At 40.6% G+C, this 16,150-nt stretch overlaps 2 protein-coding genes across 3 annotated transcripts; one reads left to right on the forward strand and one right to left on the reverse strand.

Moving 5' to 3' along the window:
- Positions 1 to 552: 552 nt before the first annotated feature.
- On the forward strand, positions 553 to 4,448 carry LOC128881774 (dymeclin). 2 transcript variants are annotated; one of them, XM_054133082.1, is made up of 12 exons: positions 553 to 971; positions 1,120 to 1,423; positions 1,533 to 1,736; positions 1,815 to 2,059; positions 2,132 to 2,347; positions 2,446 to 2,621; positions 2,697 to 2,822; positions 2,906 to 3,019; positions 3,090 to 3,305; positions 3,379 to 3,561; positions 3,636 to 3,752; positions 3,828 to 4,448. In XM_054133082.1, exons 2-12 carry the CDS (start codon positions 1,137 to 1,139, stop codon positions 3,993 to 3,995), a joined length of 2,052 nt encoding a protein of 683 aa, XP_053989057.1. In that variant the 5' UTR covers positions 553 to 971; positions 1,120 to 1,136; the 3' UTR covers positions 3,996 to 4,448. The 2 variants fall into 2 exon arrangements, with proteins under 2 accessions (XP_053989057.1, XP_053989056.1); XM_054133081.1 differs by having other exon boundaries at positions 554 to 971; positions 3,825 to 4,448.
- Positions 4,397 to 12,236, reverse strand: LOC128881773 (calsyntenin-1). The gene is made up of 4 exons (XM_054133080.1): positions 11,959 to 12,236; positions 10,437 to 10,716; positions 9,550 to 10,361; positions 4,397 to 9,446 (listed from the first exon to the last, which is right to left on the reverse strand). Exons 1-4 carry the CDS (start codon positions 12,056 to 12,058, stop codon positions 7,804 to 7,806), a joined length of 2,835 nt encoding a protein of 944 aa, XP_053989055.1. The 5' UTR covers positions 12,059 to 12,236; the 3' UTR covers positions 4,397 to 7,803.
- Between the last annotated feature and the right edge of the window lie 3,914 nt (positions 12,237 to 16,150).

The following is a 16,150-nucleotide window of genomic DNA, read 5'->3' on the forward strand; positions in this document are numbered from 1 at the left end:
AATATCTTATATAATACGTCAAATTTATGTTTTCTGTGAATAATTATTTATAATTATTTTTACTTTAGCTAACAGCGCCATCTAGCGGCTGCATTGAGAAGTATTTTGACGACTGGTGGTAATCCTCTGAACTATACTATATATACCATAAAATAATATTGGAGTGATAATAATTCTATTATCTACCACTGAAATATGTTGATATTAGTTATGGTACCAGTGGCGACATCGGTGGCGAAATGCCCAAGTTTGTAGTGAAAATAGGTTCCTACTGTTACCATTAGATGGAGCCACGTGTAACTTTTAATAAATTATTTTTTATTTGCGATAAATGCATAAGTAATATGATTCCTTGCGTTATACAGCTGGAATATATTATATAATACGTCAAATTTATGTTTTCTGTGAATAATTATTTATAATTATTTTTACTTTAGCTAACAGCGCCATCTAGCGGCTGCATTGAGAAGTATTTTGACGACTGGTGGTAATCCTCTGAACTATACTATATATACCATAAAAAACGGCGGAGTGTCGCCTCTGTAAGAGTACTCTGCGATTACATTGATACGTCATCTTAATGATATGAAACTTGTGTCCATGTGTCAGGAGCAAGCATGCATTTCGCATCCTTTATTTTTAGCTTCCGAAAGATAGCAATAAGCGTATTCATTAATTAGAATCAGTGGAAATAATTTCACGTATACGTTTAATGAGCTTTAAAGATGGCGCTTTCGTATTTGACATGTATATGTAGTAAAGTGCTCGGTTGACACATGAAGGGGTTATATTTCTTCGAGCCTCTTGTAGTGTTCATATTATCCGCGAATTTATCATAAGAATATTTTCAACACAATTTCGCCACGAAAGACGCTGAGAAATCTATTAGTGAAGCCCACACTCGCCAAGTTTTGGTGAATGTTTTTAAAGTAACAAGCAGTAACAAGCTTCTATGACAGTAGATTGTCAAAGTATGTATAACATATTTATCTGTTTGAACCCCTCGTTTCTTTTAAACTTATCATATATTTGAGTTTTAGTCAAATCTATTGTACACAAATATAATTTATTAAGTATTCATAATGTATCCTAATGAAATTATTTATAATGTTAACTCAGAAGCTTAAGGGAAGGCAATGGGTGCAACGCCAAGTCGGTACGATGATCTGTCCAAGAATATTTATCTGGAGAGATTCTGTGGGAAGAAAGGCATTCTTCCTAATGATCCTTTTTGGGACACTTTCCTTTCCTACAATGTAAGACCACCCGTTACCAGGAATGATCAAATAGAGCTAGACTCCCGGTTGGATTCCTTGTGCCAGCAATTGCTCGCCAATAATCTAACCACTGGGAATCTTGGAGCTTTGATACAAGTTGTTCTTACTCGCACTAGCAACTTACTTGCATCCGTGCAAAATCAGAAGTATGGTATACTTTCATTGAAGCAATTTTATTCTAAAGCTAAAGTACAAATTAAACATAAAAATATTACTGGATTTAGACAACTATAGTTACCTTTACTTTATTCACAGAATTATATCGGCTTGGCAAACTTACAATGCACTGTTCGCTGTAAGATGTATATTAAAATATCTAATCGAAACAGTTGGGGAAGAAGAAATGGTGAAACATATTGAAGCGCCCGAGCTACCCGTACTATCGCAATCGAACTCGTCGTACAGATTAGAGGAGTTCTTCGAGGCGTTAACGAACATCATAACGGATGTTCCATTGTGGTAAATTCTATTCCGAAATTTGAACAAAAGCTACCATTTCTAAAAGAAATATTTCATGTCACGATTTTCTTTTAACAGTGAATTTACGTACGTCGTTCACCTGGAAGCGATAAACTGTTTGCTGGTTTTGCTCTCTGTGCAATTGTTTTCGCAAACCGCGGCAGAATACAGCAGCATTTACAGAATAGCCATGCATTCGCATTCCAGTGAACGCGCACCAGCGGTGGTGTGCACGTTACTGCACAATTTTGTGCAACAGGAACACGCTCCGCCTGGGTTGCTCACGCAGCAGGCAGGAGGGAGCATTGTTTTCAGTATAGCTGGTATGTTTCGAAAGGAAATACTTTCATAGATGTATGTATGTATTTTTGTATTGATAAACAATGCTTTCCCAGCTGGATTGTGGAACGTGATAACGATGGGTATGGGTAGCAGTTTAAAGAACGTTCAAGTAACGAGTAATGGCATTTCCGAAGAGGAAGAAAGAAAGCGAGATACGGAGACTCCTCTTGCTAGTCAGTCTCTGTTGTTGCTATTGGTTCTAACGAACCATTGCACCGCTACGCAGAACCCATACAGAAATGCACTTTTTTCATTTGTGGGCATGGAAGGTTAGTAGCTGTTAGGATAGATCATTCCTGTGAAATGAAATGAATAAGTAAATCTCTGCTACAAATAAATTGATTAAAATGTATGCGTATTCCTTTAGAAGACTGTAATTCAACGCAAGCGAAAAACGCATTTAGGTTTAATTTGAATAAATTGTACAATACTGTATGTAAAATACCAAACACGGACGAAGTCACGTTGTTGTTGTATATGTTACTGCATAGAAATTCGAGCGTGAAGCAAGACATCATGCGAAGCCCAGATATACAACTATTGGTGAATAGAATTGATTAATTTATTAATAAAACAATTTTAGGTGATAGTTATTATAGCTTAATAACTTACGTGTAGGTAACGCCCATATTGCAAATATTGTATCACGCTCCAAACAACACGTCTCATCACATTTACATGTCCCTCATCATTCTTTTAATTCTGAGCGAAGATGAAACGTTTAACAAGAGAATACATGAAATCGTAAGTAGGTTTACGCGCATTAATTAATGTCATTTGTGTACAAGAATTTTGTATCGAATTTCATATAAATGTTGAATTTTCAGATGCTCAAAGGTGTCAGTTGGTACACGGAGAGATCCATAAGTGAAATATCCTTAGGCGGGCTGCTGATCCTTGTCGTCATCAGGACGATACAGTATAACATGTTCAAAATGAGGGTAAAGACGCGTACACCTGTAAACAATCGTTAAATATATACCACGATAAAGTATTTCGTGTACTCCGCAGGACAAGTATCTACACACGAATTGTTTGGCAGCGTTAGCGAACATGTCTGCGCAATTCACGTCCTTGCATCCTTACGTTAGCCAAAGATTGTTAAGTTTATTCGAAACGCTCGCGAAGAAGCATGTCAGATTGGAAACGAAGATACGGGCGCAGCCCTCGGTTCCTTCTGACAGTACATCTATTACAGTGAATGGAACCACCGCAAACACAGACTTGGTAAGATACCAAGGTAACGGTTTGCTCTAATTAAAATTATTAAAGTGATTTAACGTACACGATTATGTTACAGATTCAAGATCTGACGATTCTCGAAGAAGTTCTGCGGATGGTGTTAGAAATCATAAATAGCTGTTTGACTTATAGGCTCGCGCATAATCCAAATTTAATATATACACTTTTGTATAAGAAAGACATTTTTCAACCGTTCAGAACGCATTCAGCGTTTCAAGATATCGTGCAAAACATAGATTCTGTAAGCATAGCGAACAATTATAACACCTTCGATACTTTGTAGACGTGGATGGTAGCAAAAGAAATTTTTTTTAGGTCATAAACTTCTTTTCTTACAAATTGGAGCAAAAGGATCAGTCGCAGCTCGGCGTCAGCCAAGTATTAACCACGATACAGCAAGGCACCAGTGAATGGCCACGCGATCGATTAAGGGTATGGCATGTACATGTTTCTCTCTATTCTTCGTCGTTCGTTTTCTCTATCGCATAATTATTTCTTGCACAGAAGTTTCCAGAATTGAAGTTCAAGTACGTGGAAGAAGAACAGCCAGAAGAATTCTTTATTCCTTACGTGTGGAGTGTTGTTTGTCAAAGCGCGCTGTTGCATTGGAGCGCGGAGAATATAAAATTGTTTTCACCTCACAGCGGAGAGCAGACGACGATTATAGTTTGCTGATATCGAGACAGAAGCTGCTGCTCGCAGTAACTATACTATAGAAACAAATTACGAAATATTCGACGCGACATTTCGTAACGGGACACTTATTTGATATGGAAAGAGAACACTATTTTGATTATTTATTGTAAAAGTAAAGGAAGATGGAGAATAGACCAAAATTGTTTAAAATATATGTTCGCTTTACGTTTGGGATCTATTTAATGGTATTTGTCACCTTCGTCAGGGCGTTCTGTTCGAGTTAATATCTTATTTTGTAAAATACTGTCCGTTTGTTCAGGTTTGACATAACAGGTAAATTTAATCAAAGAATGGTGTAATGTGTAATACGTGAGCCTAATTAAGAGTATAATTATTGTAAAGCGTTCGGAATGATTCCAACTTGTCCCCCAGAGGCGCAATTTTCGAATGTACATCTTTATTAAACAAATACAGTTGACGTCTTAATAATTATTTATAATATGTCGTTACAGATAGTATTTCACTTTCCTAGCCTGTGCAGCGTGTATACATGGCCGCATATGTCTGTGTGTATGTGAGAGTGTATATTCTGTGTTTACAGTCTATTGCTAATATTTCTCTTGTCGAACGAGCTTCAATTGCTGAATTAACAATGTAATTTTTACGTTTCTGTGCGCCCAGTAGTGTGTCCTGTTATACTGAAGGTAATCCTCAGCCATATACTTCATCTCCTGGAACTAGTCCAGCGTACAGATAGTATTATTAATTAAATCCCTTAATTCTACTACATAACGTTACTTAATCTTATTAGTTAACACACAATCAATCTGCGATGGGAGGGAATTTTGTTGGCTTGTAGTTGTTCGCTTACAGCCTAACTGGTTGGTAGTTACTTCGTTTCTCACACCGTCACCATAGGATTGGTTTTCTTTCTTCTAAACTTGGATTTATCTGAAACATTCTGCTGACTATCTTAGGCGAACGGTACGTGTAAATATAATAGTATAATAGTATTTATAAACGTAAACATACATACACTTATACATGTGCATATGTATACGCTAGCTGCCTACAAAATACAATAGTTACATTACAAATTCATACCTTCCCCTCTGTTTCTTTCCATTTTATAATCATCATTTGCAAACAGCTTAGATATATATATATATATTTTTTTATATATAATATATATTATAATAGTATAATCTAGTTGGTTTTTGTTCTTGTGTAGTTCCTTTCCTTCGTAATTATATAATTAAGTACATCTTTAGAGCAAGTGTGTACACCTAGTTAGGTTGCGATGGTGTTGTTATTCTCTTTTTTTAGAGGTTTCCTTTTGTCTCGAGTGACTCATTAGACCAAGTGACGGAGAATACATCATGCCAAAAGCTGGTAGTCTCTTTTGTGCAATTTTTTTACATTTTATACTTATATAAAAGACTCAAGAAAGGATGCTCTTGTGCGATTAAAAAGGAATCTCACAAACGAATTTTTATAGCGTTAGCGGATGCTCTTACAGAAAGATTGGAACCGTTCCTTTCGAGTAGGATCCCCGAGATTTACATAATTAAAATCCATATCGACTCGAACCGAACATTTATAAATAAATGTTTGTAGTTTACACACATAGGTATATATGCGCAGGCTTGATTACAAACACATGGCGACGTTTGTTCACCGATATCATTGTAACGAAATGAAACGTTTACAAATTCACATTTCCAGTTACACGTACAGTGCAGGCTTAACGCTTAGGTTTTTGTTGTTTGTTCAGGGACATTTTCAACATTTGTTCCTTTTCAATTTGAGCTTAAGAGATGTATAATTGTAATATGTATACTCGAAGGTTTATAAGAAAACTATCGTTGAAGAAAGAGCGTGAAATAAGTAGCGATTATGGCAAGTAACACGATGATATAGCGAGTGGCTATGGTAGCTTTTCAAACATTCGACAAATCTCTTATAAAAATGATATGATATGCTCATTGGAAAAATAAATTGTTCATATAGTTTCTATGAATATAGATATCCGTACACAAACTTTCAGTACTAAATATCCGACCGGTATAACTCTAAATACATGAATACATACATAAGATCCTTTCATTACTTCGTAGCGAGTATGAATGCGCAGTCGTTAACGAGATCATTTAGTCAGAATTAATACCCTGCGGATCATTGCACGTACTAGGCATTTTACACGACGATCTTCTACGTTCGTCGACACAGACACGTTTCCGTGCGTGGAATACAGATTCATTGAAATCGGTAACGCATAGATACGTAAATACGTAGTTACGTTACATTACAATTACGGATGCATTACAGTTTGTAGAACGTAGAAGAGCATCGTGGACAAATGTCCGCCTATCTCTATGCGCCCGTTCCTTAACACCTATGCCGTTATAACAGTAATGTTTAAAATACAACAACAACAGTAGAGCAGTTGCGGTTCGCCTAATTTGCGAATGTACTGACGAGAAATCAGTCGACGAGTTTCGCTATTAAGATACAGAGTAGAATTCAACATACTAGCTTGCATAAAGGCACGTAAAAATCAGTTTCTCTATGAAAAGAGCGATTGCACGATAATTGTTTAAAAAAATAACAAACGATATAACCAGCCCGAGGTCGATCGCTGCGCATTGTTTGGAACAATCGTTTCTCCACCTATTCAAGGCTGCTAATCTCACCACAGAATAATGATCGGACACTGTATGTACATGTAAGTACACGTGTCTCATGCGCATACACATATATGTACTTCATACAGTCTCTATACGCAACGGATTTTTGCATACAAATCTATATGCATGCGCACACATGTATACGGATATGATTATTATTATACCGTATTTTAATGGTGAAGCACTATCGTAAGACGCGCGGCAATGTCCTCGCTAGAAGCTACAATTTTCTTTTTTCCTTTTTCTTTTTTTTTTGTTCATAGATCAATCAGGAAGGAACATTGTGCAAATTATTACGGATTTTCTCGCTTAAAAGTAAAACGCACAATTGGGCAAGTACGATAGCACGGCCCGATCCAGAGTAAAGAAACATTCTTTTGGTTTTAATACTAATTACAAAAACGTATTCCTCGAATAAAAAAAACGACACAGAATATACGTACTTACGAGATCAAATATGAAATACGCTTAAAAATTTCGTTACGTGGTAAATCGCCTTTGATTATGGCGTTACGGTATGCAATTATCGGGCCTCCGTGTCGATAAACGAAAGTAGTAGTAACGGCTAATACGGTTAGCGATAGAAAAATGTATAACAGTGGAATAAATGGCGGAGAAGATAATCGAGAGTATACAAAACAAGTTCCCTTTGTCCTACTGCTATTACTACTACTACTAATGAAGAAAACAATAATAATTAGTACTAATGAGTGACATAAATAACGGGAGAGATTCCCAGCAAACTTAAGTACTCTTTGTAAAGTGGATACAAAGAGTTGAATTATTCGGTAAAGCGTCCCGCACTCTTGCAAGTTTTACTGGCTCCGAAGCAGAGCGCTAACCATAACAATAGCTGGCGTCAACGATACAAATTTCATTAATGGGGACGGATACAACACGACCTCTCGCCTTTAGATAGGAATACGGTGAAAAATCCAACTATCAGCTCGATGCGGAAATAATTACGTTTGCACCAATCGAACATTTTTGGTGTCATTAGGAAATAAACAATCTCCGAACGTCAGATTCCAAATGGAACGATCCGAGCAACTAATCAGCAGTAATAAAAACAAAGCAAAATTACTCTCTATAACAGGTTAGCGCTCTGCTCGACCGCTGACGCAAAGAAAGGGGAGGGATGAACGCAGAGGAATAGTAATTTAAACGTCGCGGTGATCCCATTCCAAGTCGTGGCTGCGATGTTGTCCGTTGCTCAGCTCGCAGTCGTTCTCGCAGTCCGAGCTGTCCAAGTCGTCGTCTCTGTACGAGCCATCTTCGGAGTCGGAGCTTCCAGAGTCGTCGACGTCCTCCTCTCTCTGACTGGGATGATGAGGATCGTGTTCGGTGAGCCTCTCCATAGGATTGACGGTAATGGCGAGTGCAGAGTCGTCCCAGGCCATCTCAGTCTCGGCAGCCAGTTCGTCTCCAGCGGATCTTCGACGTTTCGCGGCTCCTCTGACCCTTGCTGCACCGACCATCGCCATCAGCAGCAAGAAACAGATACAGGCAGCAGCGACGATGGTGACGGCGTGGCTGCCGCCTGCTCCGATGCTCCTGTTACCCTCGCGCAGGATGGTGGTGGCGTATTCCTCGGGGAGTTCCGCGTGATGAGGAGAGAGTTGCGCGTGGCCAGGTATGGGCTCCAGGATTCTAGCTATAGGTGGCTCGTCGGGCGTGGAACGAGGAACAGCTGTGGTCTTCTCTTTAGGATGAATAACAGCCAACGTCTGCACGTACTCGTTGCTGGCGAAACGGCCGCTGAGCTCTGAGCAGGTCAGCTTGAACACGCGATCCAGGTAGTAAGCAGGCTTACGATTGGTGTACATGATCAGACGTATCAGCTGCTGGTAATTGTACGGCGTGTCAGCGCCCGAGAGGACGACGCCATCTCTGTCTACTCGCGCGGCGATGGAGTGGATTCTGCGTAGGGCGTCTCCAGGCAGACCTAGGCTCTCGTGATCGGGGTTCAGGCTTGGATAGACGCTGACGGCACAGGCATCCAGCCTGGCGGCGGAGCCAGCGGTGACACGGGCGTCAGGGAATACCCTGACACCTAGACGGAAGTCTGCGTACTCCCTGGCCACGTAGCCTGTGCCGTTAACGGTTATTCCAGGTCGCGGTGGAGGCAGGACAGTGACGTACGATTGAACCGTAGGGACAGGAAGAGGATTGTTCTCGCTGCCCTCGCAGACGATGGTCGTTTCCAGACGGAAATTACGCCGACCTGGCGTAGGGAATCGTCTGGAGTTGGAGTACCCGATGCGACGGATCAGCGTCTCCACGTTGGTGCGGTTGTCCCCGTCGATTCGGACCTCCGTCAGGTCTGAGTTGGTGAGTAATTGAGTTCCTGGCTGAAGCAGGTCCATCGACGGGACACGGATGCCCTCCTGGCAACGACGCAGGCAGGACAGCACGTCTGGCTTTTCGTTTCTTCCAACCAGAACCGAGAGTCCAGCCAGATACCCGCGGAAGTGGTGTTTCGTTTTGTTGTCGGAGCCCTGCCAGCAGGCACCGACGACTAGGGTCGTATTGACGCCTTTCGCGGGGTGCAGGGGCCAGTCGTCGATCACCTCTGGATTCTTCTCGTCCGTGTGCCACTCTTCTCCGTCGACGTACAAGGTTACATGAGGGAAGTCGACCTGGACGGCGTAGTGATGCCACTTGTCGTCGCAGGCTTGGACCAGCTTCCAACGCCACTCAGCGGGTCTGAAGATGTTCGGGTCGCCTTCGGAGAAGTCTCGTCTGAGCAGCAGGATCAACCTGCAGTTCCTGATGAACAGGGCGTAGTGATGTCTGTTCATCTCTGAAATTTAAACGGATCTTTAGTATAACGCTTCCGGCAAATACACAAGAAAAAAAGGTTGCGACGAGGAACTTGAACGAGGAACTGGAACGAGGAAGCTTACTGTGATCGTCTGCAGCGCACAGGATATGTTCCTTGAGGTGTGGATCCTGTCTAGGGCGGGGTCTGTGCTTCACCCACACTCCAATCGTGAATTTCTGAGCCAAGGTGTGCTCCAGAACGTCGCTAGGTATAATGGCGGCCGAGTCGACCCCGTCGAATTCGAATATTTCGTCAGCTTCCCTGCCCTCGTCCCTGGACAGAGAGGCAGTCCAGGAAGTGGTGGGTCCAGGGGTGGGTAGTAAATCGACGCTCTCGCGAGATGCGCCGCATAGTTTGCGTTGGCTGTGGACGCCGTAGGTGTCACGGTCGCAGCCCTTGCCTATATGATCCGTGGCGAGGGTTAGAGTAGCTCTGACGTTGCGCAGTATACATGGGGCGTCGCAGAGGTCTAGCTTTGCAGAGGGGAGCAACGGTTGAGAGGATACTCCAGCGGCGTAGTCTACCCTTTCTGGGATCCCTCGCCATCCTGGAGCGCAGACACGGTTTACCTTGACGGTCACCATGGCTGGAGCTGATTGCTTCATGCCACAGTCGTACGCGACCACGCTAAGGATGTAGTTATGGGAACGTTCGTAGTCTAAGGGTTCTGTGTTGCGTATGGCTCCCTCGTTGTCGATGATGAAGGGCTGATCCGCAGTCAGGATCTCGTATTTACACACGTCTCCGAATTTCGGAGTGCAGTCCCTGTCGGAGGCTTCCACGCGTACCACTTCTTCGTAGAGTCTGCCTTCGTCCACTGTGCTGACGTAGGCTGGCTGAAGGAATTGTGGAGCATACTCGTTCACGTCCACTACTGTGATGTGCACCGTGGCGCTGGAATGAAATTCAAAGGACGATTTAGTATCGAAACTATAGCAAGTTGAGCAGTTTACGTTACATGATTCGTACTTTTCTGAAAACGCGCCATTGCAGCCAACAGCTTGGACGTCGAACTTGTAGTTGCGCCTTTTCTCGCAGTTCAGGACTCGTAGAGCTCTCAGCTCCGCCATTCCTTTCTCTTTCAGGACAATTTCGAACGGTGCCTCGCCGTGATGTTTGTTTGCGATGCGGAAGGAGCATACCTTGGCACCCAAAGCACGAATCTGCGGCGTTACCTCGACCAGAGTCTCGTTTTCCTTCACCAAACCGTGGTATCCGCTTTCCAGACTATCCAAATCCAATCGTGGAACTGAAAACGGGCAATATTTGTAAGTACGTGGGATACAAACAAGATTTTAAGTTTTGTGTATATTTGTGGCTAATTTTCTTTGGTTTATTCGTGTTCATATTGGTTCTTTCAAGGTGACTTCCTTCCTGTTTGCATTGTATTTGTTTCTCTTTTAGAAACGAACTGTATCGAATTAAGGTTCAGCGTAAATGGAAGACTAGTTGCAGGGACAATTTGTTTTCAGGGTAAATGATATTTATTCTTGCGAGTTTCAATTGTAATCTGGTCAACAGCAACAGCAGATACGTTCACTGGAGCATGTATGTCGGAGTTCAAAGGGTTGGGTTGAATCCATCTAAAAACAGGACGAACATGTATAAAACATGTATCGAACATGCAAAAATCGAGGAAAGGAATAGTTGAATCGAGAGTCTTTTAAATTATTCGTAGAATCTTTAGACATTTACAAGCTTAATAATAATAATCATGAGTAGATAAATTTTTAAATTTCTTTAAGTAATTAATTAACTATAATTAAGTAACAAAAATTAATTTAAGTTTCTAAGGATGTATCGTTAAATGGTAATTAAGCATCCGATACAAATTACGAAATACTACAGAGTACTCGATCTGGTTCGAACTATTTTTATTGCGATAAAAAATACAATAAAATCGAATGTAAAGAAACTAAGAATAGTTCGAATTATGCAGATCTCTTTAATCAATTTTTCTGAAAATATTCGACGAACCGTGTCAAAATATTACTGCATCTCGTATAGATACACAGGACGCTCGAGTAATAAGTAATAAACGGAAAGAAATCGTTACGCGGCGTTATTTCAACAGTGCGATTCCAGTCGGAACTGTTTTCTCGTAATTAATTCCGATTTGACGTTTATCTACCTCGTTATCAATAAAAACGTGATTAATTCTGACATAACTGAGCATATTAAGCGTCACGTACGTGGTCGTAATTATTTTTCCCGTGTTTCGGGCCGCATCGACCGAATCAGGTGCGAATACGGTATCGGAGGACCTATCGGGACCAGTCAATGAATTCGCCATAACAGTTTGGGTGACTGCAGGTGCTCGCCAAAGAACAATCGCACCTGCGAGTCATCCGCCGCGCGATATACCGTCGAATCGGCCGCGATTCGACGGAAGTGAATTAATGGAAACGTTACGGACGATTTTTCATTGAAGGAGAGGGTTCGGAGGCGGTTCGGGTAAATGTAGGCCATCGGAAAAGAGAAATGAAATCACCTCCATGATTGTTGAAGGAACTCGGAGTCGACTCGAGGGCTGGGATGCTCGCGTGGGAGAGACCTAGGGTCAATCCTAAAAGCACAGCCGCCAACAGCATTTTCCTTGGTCCTTGTCTCCAGGATACTCCGATTGTCGCCTCGCCTAACAGCACTTTGTGTATCACTCTTCGGGGACGCGGTTTTTAAAAGAGCATCGCCGTCTACTGCACCGTACTGCACGACTCGGCTTGCGACACCACTCACAATCGCGAAGTCAATATTTGAGCAGAATATCGATTCGCCTGAAAAACTAGTCGCGATTCTCGCCGACAGTTGGCGCGCCAGATCAGGAACGCTTGGATACCGAGAACCATAGAGTTTTGCTTGTTTTACAGACGAGAAACTCCGCTCTTCTGGGAGTCCTTGAACGTTTCTACCGCGATACTTGCGGTCGAGTGATCGGTCGATTGTCCAGGGTCTTGGATTTGTAGGGGGCGCCGTAGCCAGGTGTCCCTAATACGCGAATATACCGATGATTTCTCGTGCTACGTAGTTTAACAATTTTTACAATCTAACTAGAGATTCACCGTTTGATATCGTTACCTTGTCCTTTTTTCTCACAAATTTTAACGATAAACCCGCCCGATAAACTTGCCCGGGGCGCCAATAATGCTAGGACCGGCACTGCTTGCAATTCGGCTAGACTCAAAAATTAAACAGAGGGACTCTTATCGGGGAGTGTACGCCCTAAGATTATTTATTCTGGGCCTGAGACAAGCTAAATTATTTAAATTGTGACGTTTTAATGAATAATATAGCAAATAAACAGTGGTATTAATATTATTAAGGGTTTAGTACCGGTGGCGCCATCGGTGGCGAAACGTCCAAGCTTGTGATGAAACTAGTTCTCACTATCGTCGCTAGATGGCGACACTTATTAAAGGGGTATGAGTAAGGTTTACCCATATTATATTTTAATGTAGACTAAATAAAAGTTTTGATCGAATAACAATTTATTTTAAACGATCTCTCTTGCTTAATGGAAGATAATGCTTAATGGAGAAAGTGCGTTAAAATATTTGAAAGGCAAACAACATTAAATTGTGTTTCACAAAAGACAATCAAATGAATAACATCGAGTATCATCGAGTTAACAGTTAGTTCTTCTTTATCGACGGTCTTCATAAATCTTCTTATCGACGATGATGAGTGCGTCCACCACTGGGTTAGGTCTGGGTTAGGTCTGGGTTAGGTCTGTTTATTTTAAACGATCTCTCTTGCTTAATGGATGATAATGCTTAATGGAGAAAGTGCGTTAAAATATTTGAAAGGCAAACAACATTAAATTGTGTTTCACAAAAGACAATCAAATGAATAACATCGAGTATCATCGAGTTAACAGTTAGTTCTTCTTTATCGACGGTCTTCATAAATCTTCTTATCGACGATGATGAGTGCGTCCACCACAGGGCTCGATAATTATTGTTAAATTAAGTAACTATTCGCACAAACGATAAATTTATTATAACATAGATATTGTAGCATTACGAAGCTAAGAATCGTACTCATAATGCATTTATGGCAAATTAAAAATAATTTATTAAAAGGTAGATGTTGAACCATCCAGCTAGTGAGAATTATTTTTACTTCAAGCTTGGGCGTTTCGCCACCGATGGCGCCACTACGAAATCAAATAAAAAAAATCAAATATCGTTGAAAATGATAGATTAGGAATATTTACACATTCCTTTACCATTTTATTATTTTATACTGTTATTGTTTCATTCAAATTGAAGCTACCTTCGGTTAAAATACATTTACGTAAATTGTAAATAGTGACCTTAGAACAACGATCTAAACTTGTAGACTCAAATGCACATGTAAAAGCAGATGAATCCTTAATTAATATATTAAAATAATAAATTGTAGTATTCTAAAGCAAAGAATTGTATTAATTACGCATTTAGGAAAAATGAAGAACTTGGGCAATTATTCCACCAATGGCGCCACTGACACCAAACTGCAAATTCCCTAAAGGTGTGCATTCATCATAAACAACTTTCGAATGATTTTCGTGGATTATTTATGCTTCGATTCGTCCATTCAACCTGAATAATCGTCTATTTATTACTAATGGAAATGTAAGTGGGCAAATTCGTGTTTGAGTTTCGTTTTACTATTTTTATAACCAAGTCGCCATCTTGAGAACGATGCTCCCCTAAAATACTTTGCGAACACAGTTGAATTCGATTCAAAAACAGCCTGTCGATAACGCAGAAACTCCTGCAGTAATTGCATTACCTACAGCCATGCAATGGTAATATAATATTCATATTCTAACCTCGTGCATGGTAACAAAGTACCTCCTATGGTAAGGTACCTACAAAAAGAGCGCAACTTTCAGTAGTTTCACGAAACTGTTAGAAGATGGCTCCGCAGTGTGCAGTAGTTCATTACATCCGATTAATGGTTCCGTTCGTGAGAAATTAATATGTTATTCATATTTTTAAAGTGTTTCCAATTGCCTTTTCAAAGTTTCGATATTAATCTATTTGTAGGAAATGCTCTATTAATAGAAGACTTGTCTAATGAATAATACAATAGCTAAATAAAGGTAGATACTTATCGTGGAATAAGAATAAAAAGATCGTAAAGAAAAAGGAACTTTAACGAAACAATTAGTAGGGAAAAGAGAAATTAAGAATAAATGATTTTTTGGTGTCTGTCTATCCATTTTCATTATTCGATAATCGTTTACTCGATCTGAAACATTTCATCTTCGTATCCACTCAATGTTAATCTTGATTAATTATCATTAAGGTTAACAATAAAATTCAATGATTTTCAGTTGAAAATATTAAGTAATAGTACTCGGACCACGTTCCGAGCAGGTTAAATTGCTCCCAGGTTAAATCGTGTCCTATCATTGACGTACATGTCCAAGGACGAGTTCAATGGCCTGTGATCTCAAGGTCAGTCAAGGTCAAATCGTGAAATATCTTAGAAATTTAATATCCTTCAAAGTATCACTTTTAGAGTGGGTATACCTCGATACTTTCGGTCCCAGAATTTATCGATCAACCGAATTCTGTCGTAAAAAATACCGCATACCATTTTGGAAACAGCCGTTGACCTTGGTAGCCAACTTTCGTCGCGATTATCCCTTTAAATTGCGTCATTTCAATCGCGTTATCGTTTAATATACGTATACATGATACTATCGTAGAAAATACGAAAATTTTCAGACAGTACTCGAACCCTTTGAATCAGTTACTTTTAATCGAGTGAATTAAACGAAGTTAATTAAACGAAGTTAATTAAACGAAGAGGAAATGGAGAGGATATATGTTGGGTGAACGACGTAACGTAAAATGAATTTATACAAACAGGAATTTATTTTCACAAAGGAAACATGTTTATTAAAAATCTAGTATCGTTTTCCTATGTCTACAGTAAATATCACAGGTACACGTTTCTCTATCACAAAATCCTTTGCTCGGTCGTGCTCGTCCCGTTATCAGCGTCGGCCAGGACTATTAAAACGTTCGAGTTAACCTAAAGCACGACCGAGGAGATACATAACAACGTTTTCAGCGCGAGAAAGAGCTCTTCTTTTTTTTTTCTTTTTTCTTCTTTTTTTTTTCGTACTATACACGGGGCGTTCCCGCGCGAAAATGGGGCAAAATAAACAAAAATTCTCGATAAAAGTATGCAATAAACAATAGATAACACCGTCAAGCGAATTAAAGCTTCAGCCGCGACCACTTTACAATAGAGATCTCAGTAGTTCCGTAACAATTTACAATAATCAGTGGACGAAATTATACAGTAGCTTACATCGTTATCATCTCTTATTTTACATTATCTCTCTTCGTCAGCGTAAACACCTTAAAGTCTATAAACCGTTTCGCCTTTGCACACCCCCTTCTCCTTTCGCGAACCACCTCGAGCATAATCGAGAGCTCGCGGCTCGAATCACAGACGAAATTGCAACACAATTATTCTTCCGGTTACCTCTTCTAGTCCACGGTTACACCGAGGTTACGTCGAGCTTGTACCAAGGTTACACCAAGGTCACCGACGTTTCGGATAGGCTCGGTAGGTTTCTGGCTCTTCTAGTCCAAGCTCACCGAGGTCACCGAGGTCTTCAGATAGGCCCGGTAGGGTTCGTGGCTCCTCGGATTCCAAGGCTTCCTCGATGAGTTGATGTT

The sequence above is a fragment of the Hylaeus volcanicus genome, chromosome 9, assembly GCF_026283585.1.
Source record: "Hylaeus volcanicus isolate JK05 chromosome 9, UHH_iyHylVolc1.0_haploid, whole genome shotgun sequence".
In the NCBI taxonomy this organism is placed as follows: domain Eukaryota; kingdom Metazoa; phylum Arthropoda; class Insecta; order Hymenoptera; family Colletidae; genus Hylaeus; species Hylaeus volcanicus.

What these genes read in the sequence shown, in the direction of transcription:
- LOC128881774 (XM_054133081.1), top strand. Translation starts at nt 1,137, where the DNA reads ATGGGTGCAACGCCAAGTCGGTACGATGATCTGTCCAAGAATATTTAT. An exon ending in GCCCAGATATACAACTATTG is followed by an intron (nt 2,622 to 2,696) that starts GTGAATAGAATT and finishes ACTTACGTGTAG; the next exon opens with GTAACGCCCATATTGCAAAT. An exon ending in ACAAGAGAATACATGAAATC is followed by an intron (nt 2,823 to 2,905) that starts GTAAGTAGGTTT and finishes TTGAATTTTCAG; the next exon opens with ATGCTCAAAGGTGTCAGTTG.
- LOC128881773 (XM_054133080.1), bottom strand. Translation starts at nt 12,058, where the DNA reads ATGCTGTTGGCGGCTGTGCTTTTAGGATTGACCCTAGGTCTCTCCCAC. An exon ending in TTCCTTCAACAATCATGGAG is followed by an intron (nt 10,717 to 11,958) that starts GTGATTTCATTT and finishes GCCCGTTTTCAG; the next exon opens with TTCCACGATTGGATTTGGAT. An exon ending in AATGGCGCGTTTTCAGAAAA is followed by an intron (nt 10,362 to 10,436) that starts GTACGAATCATG and finishes ATTTCATTCCAG; the next exon opens with CGCCACGGTGCACATCACAG.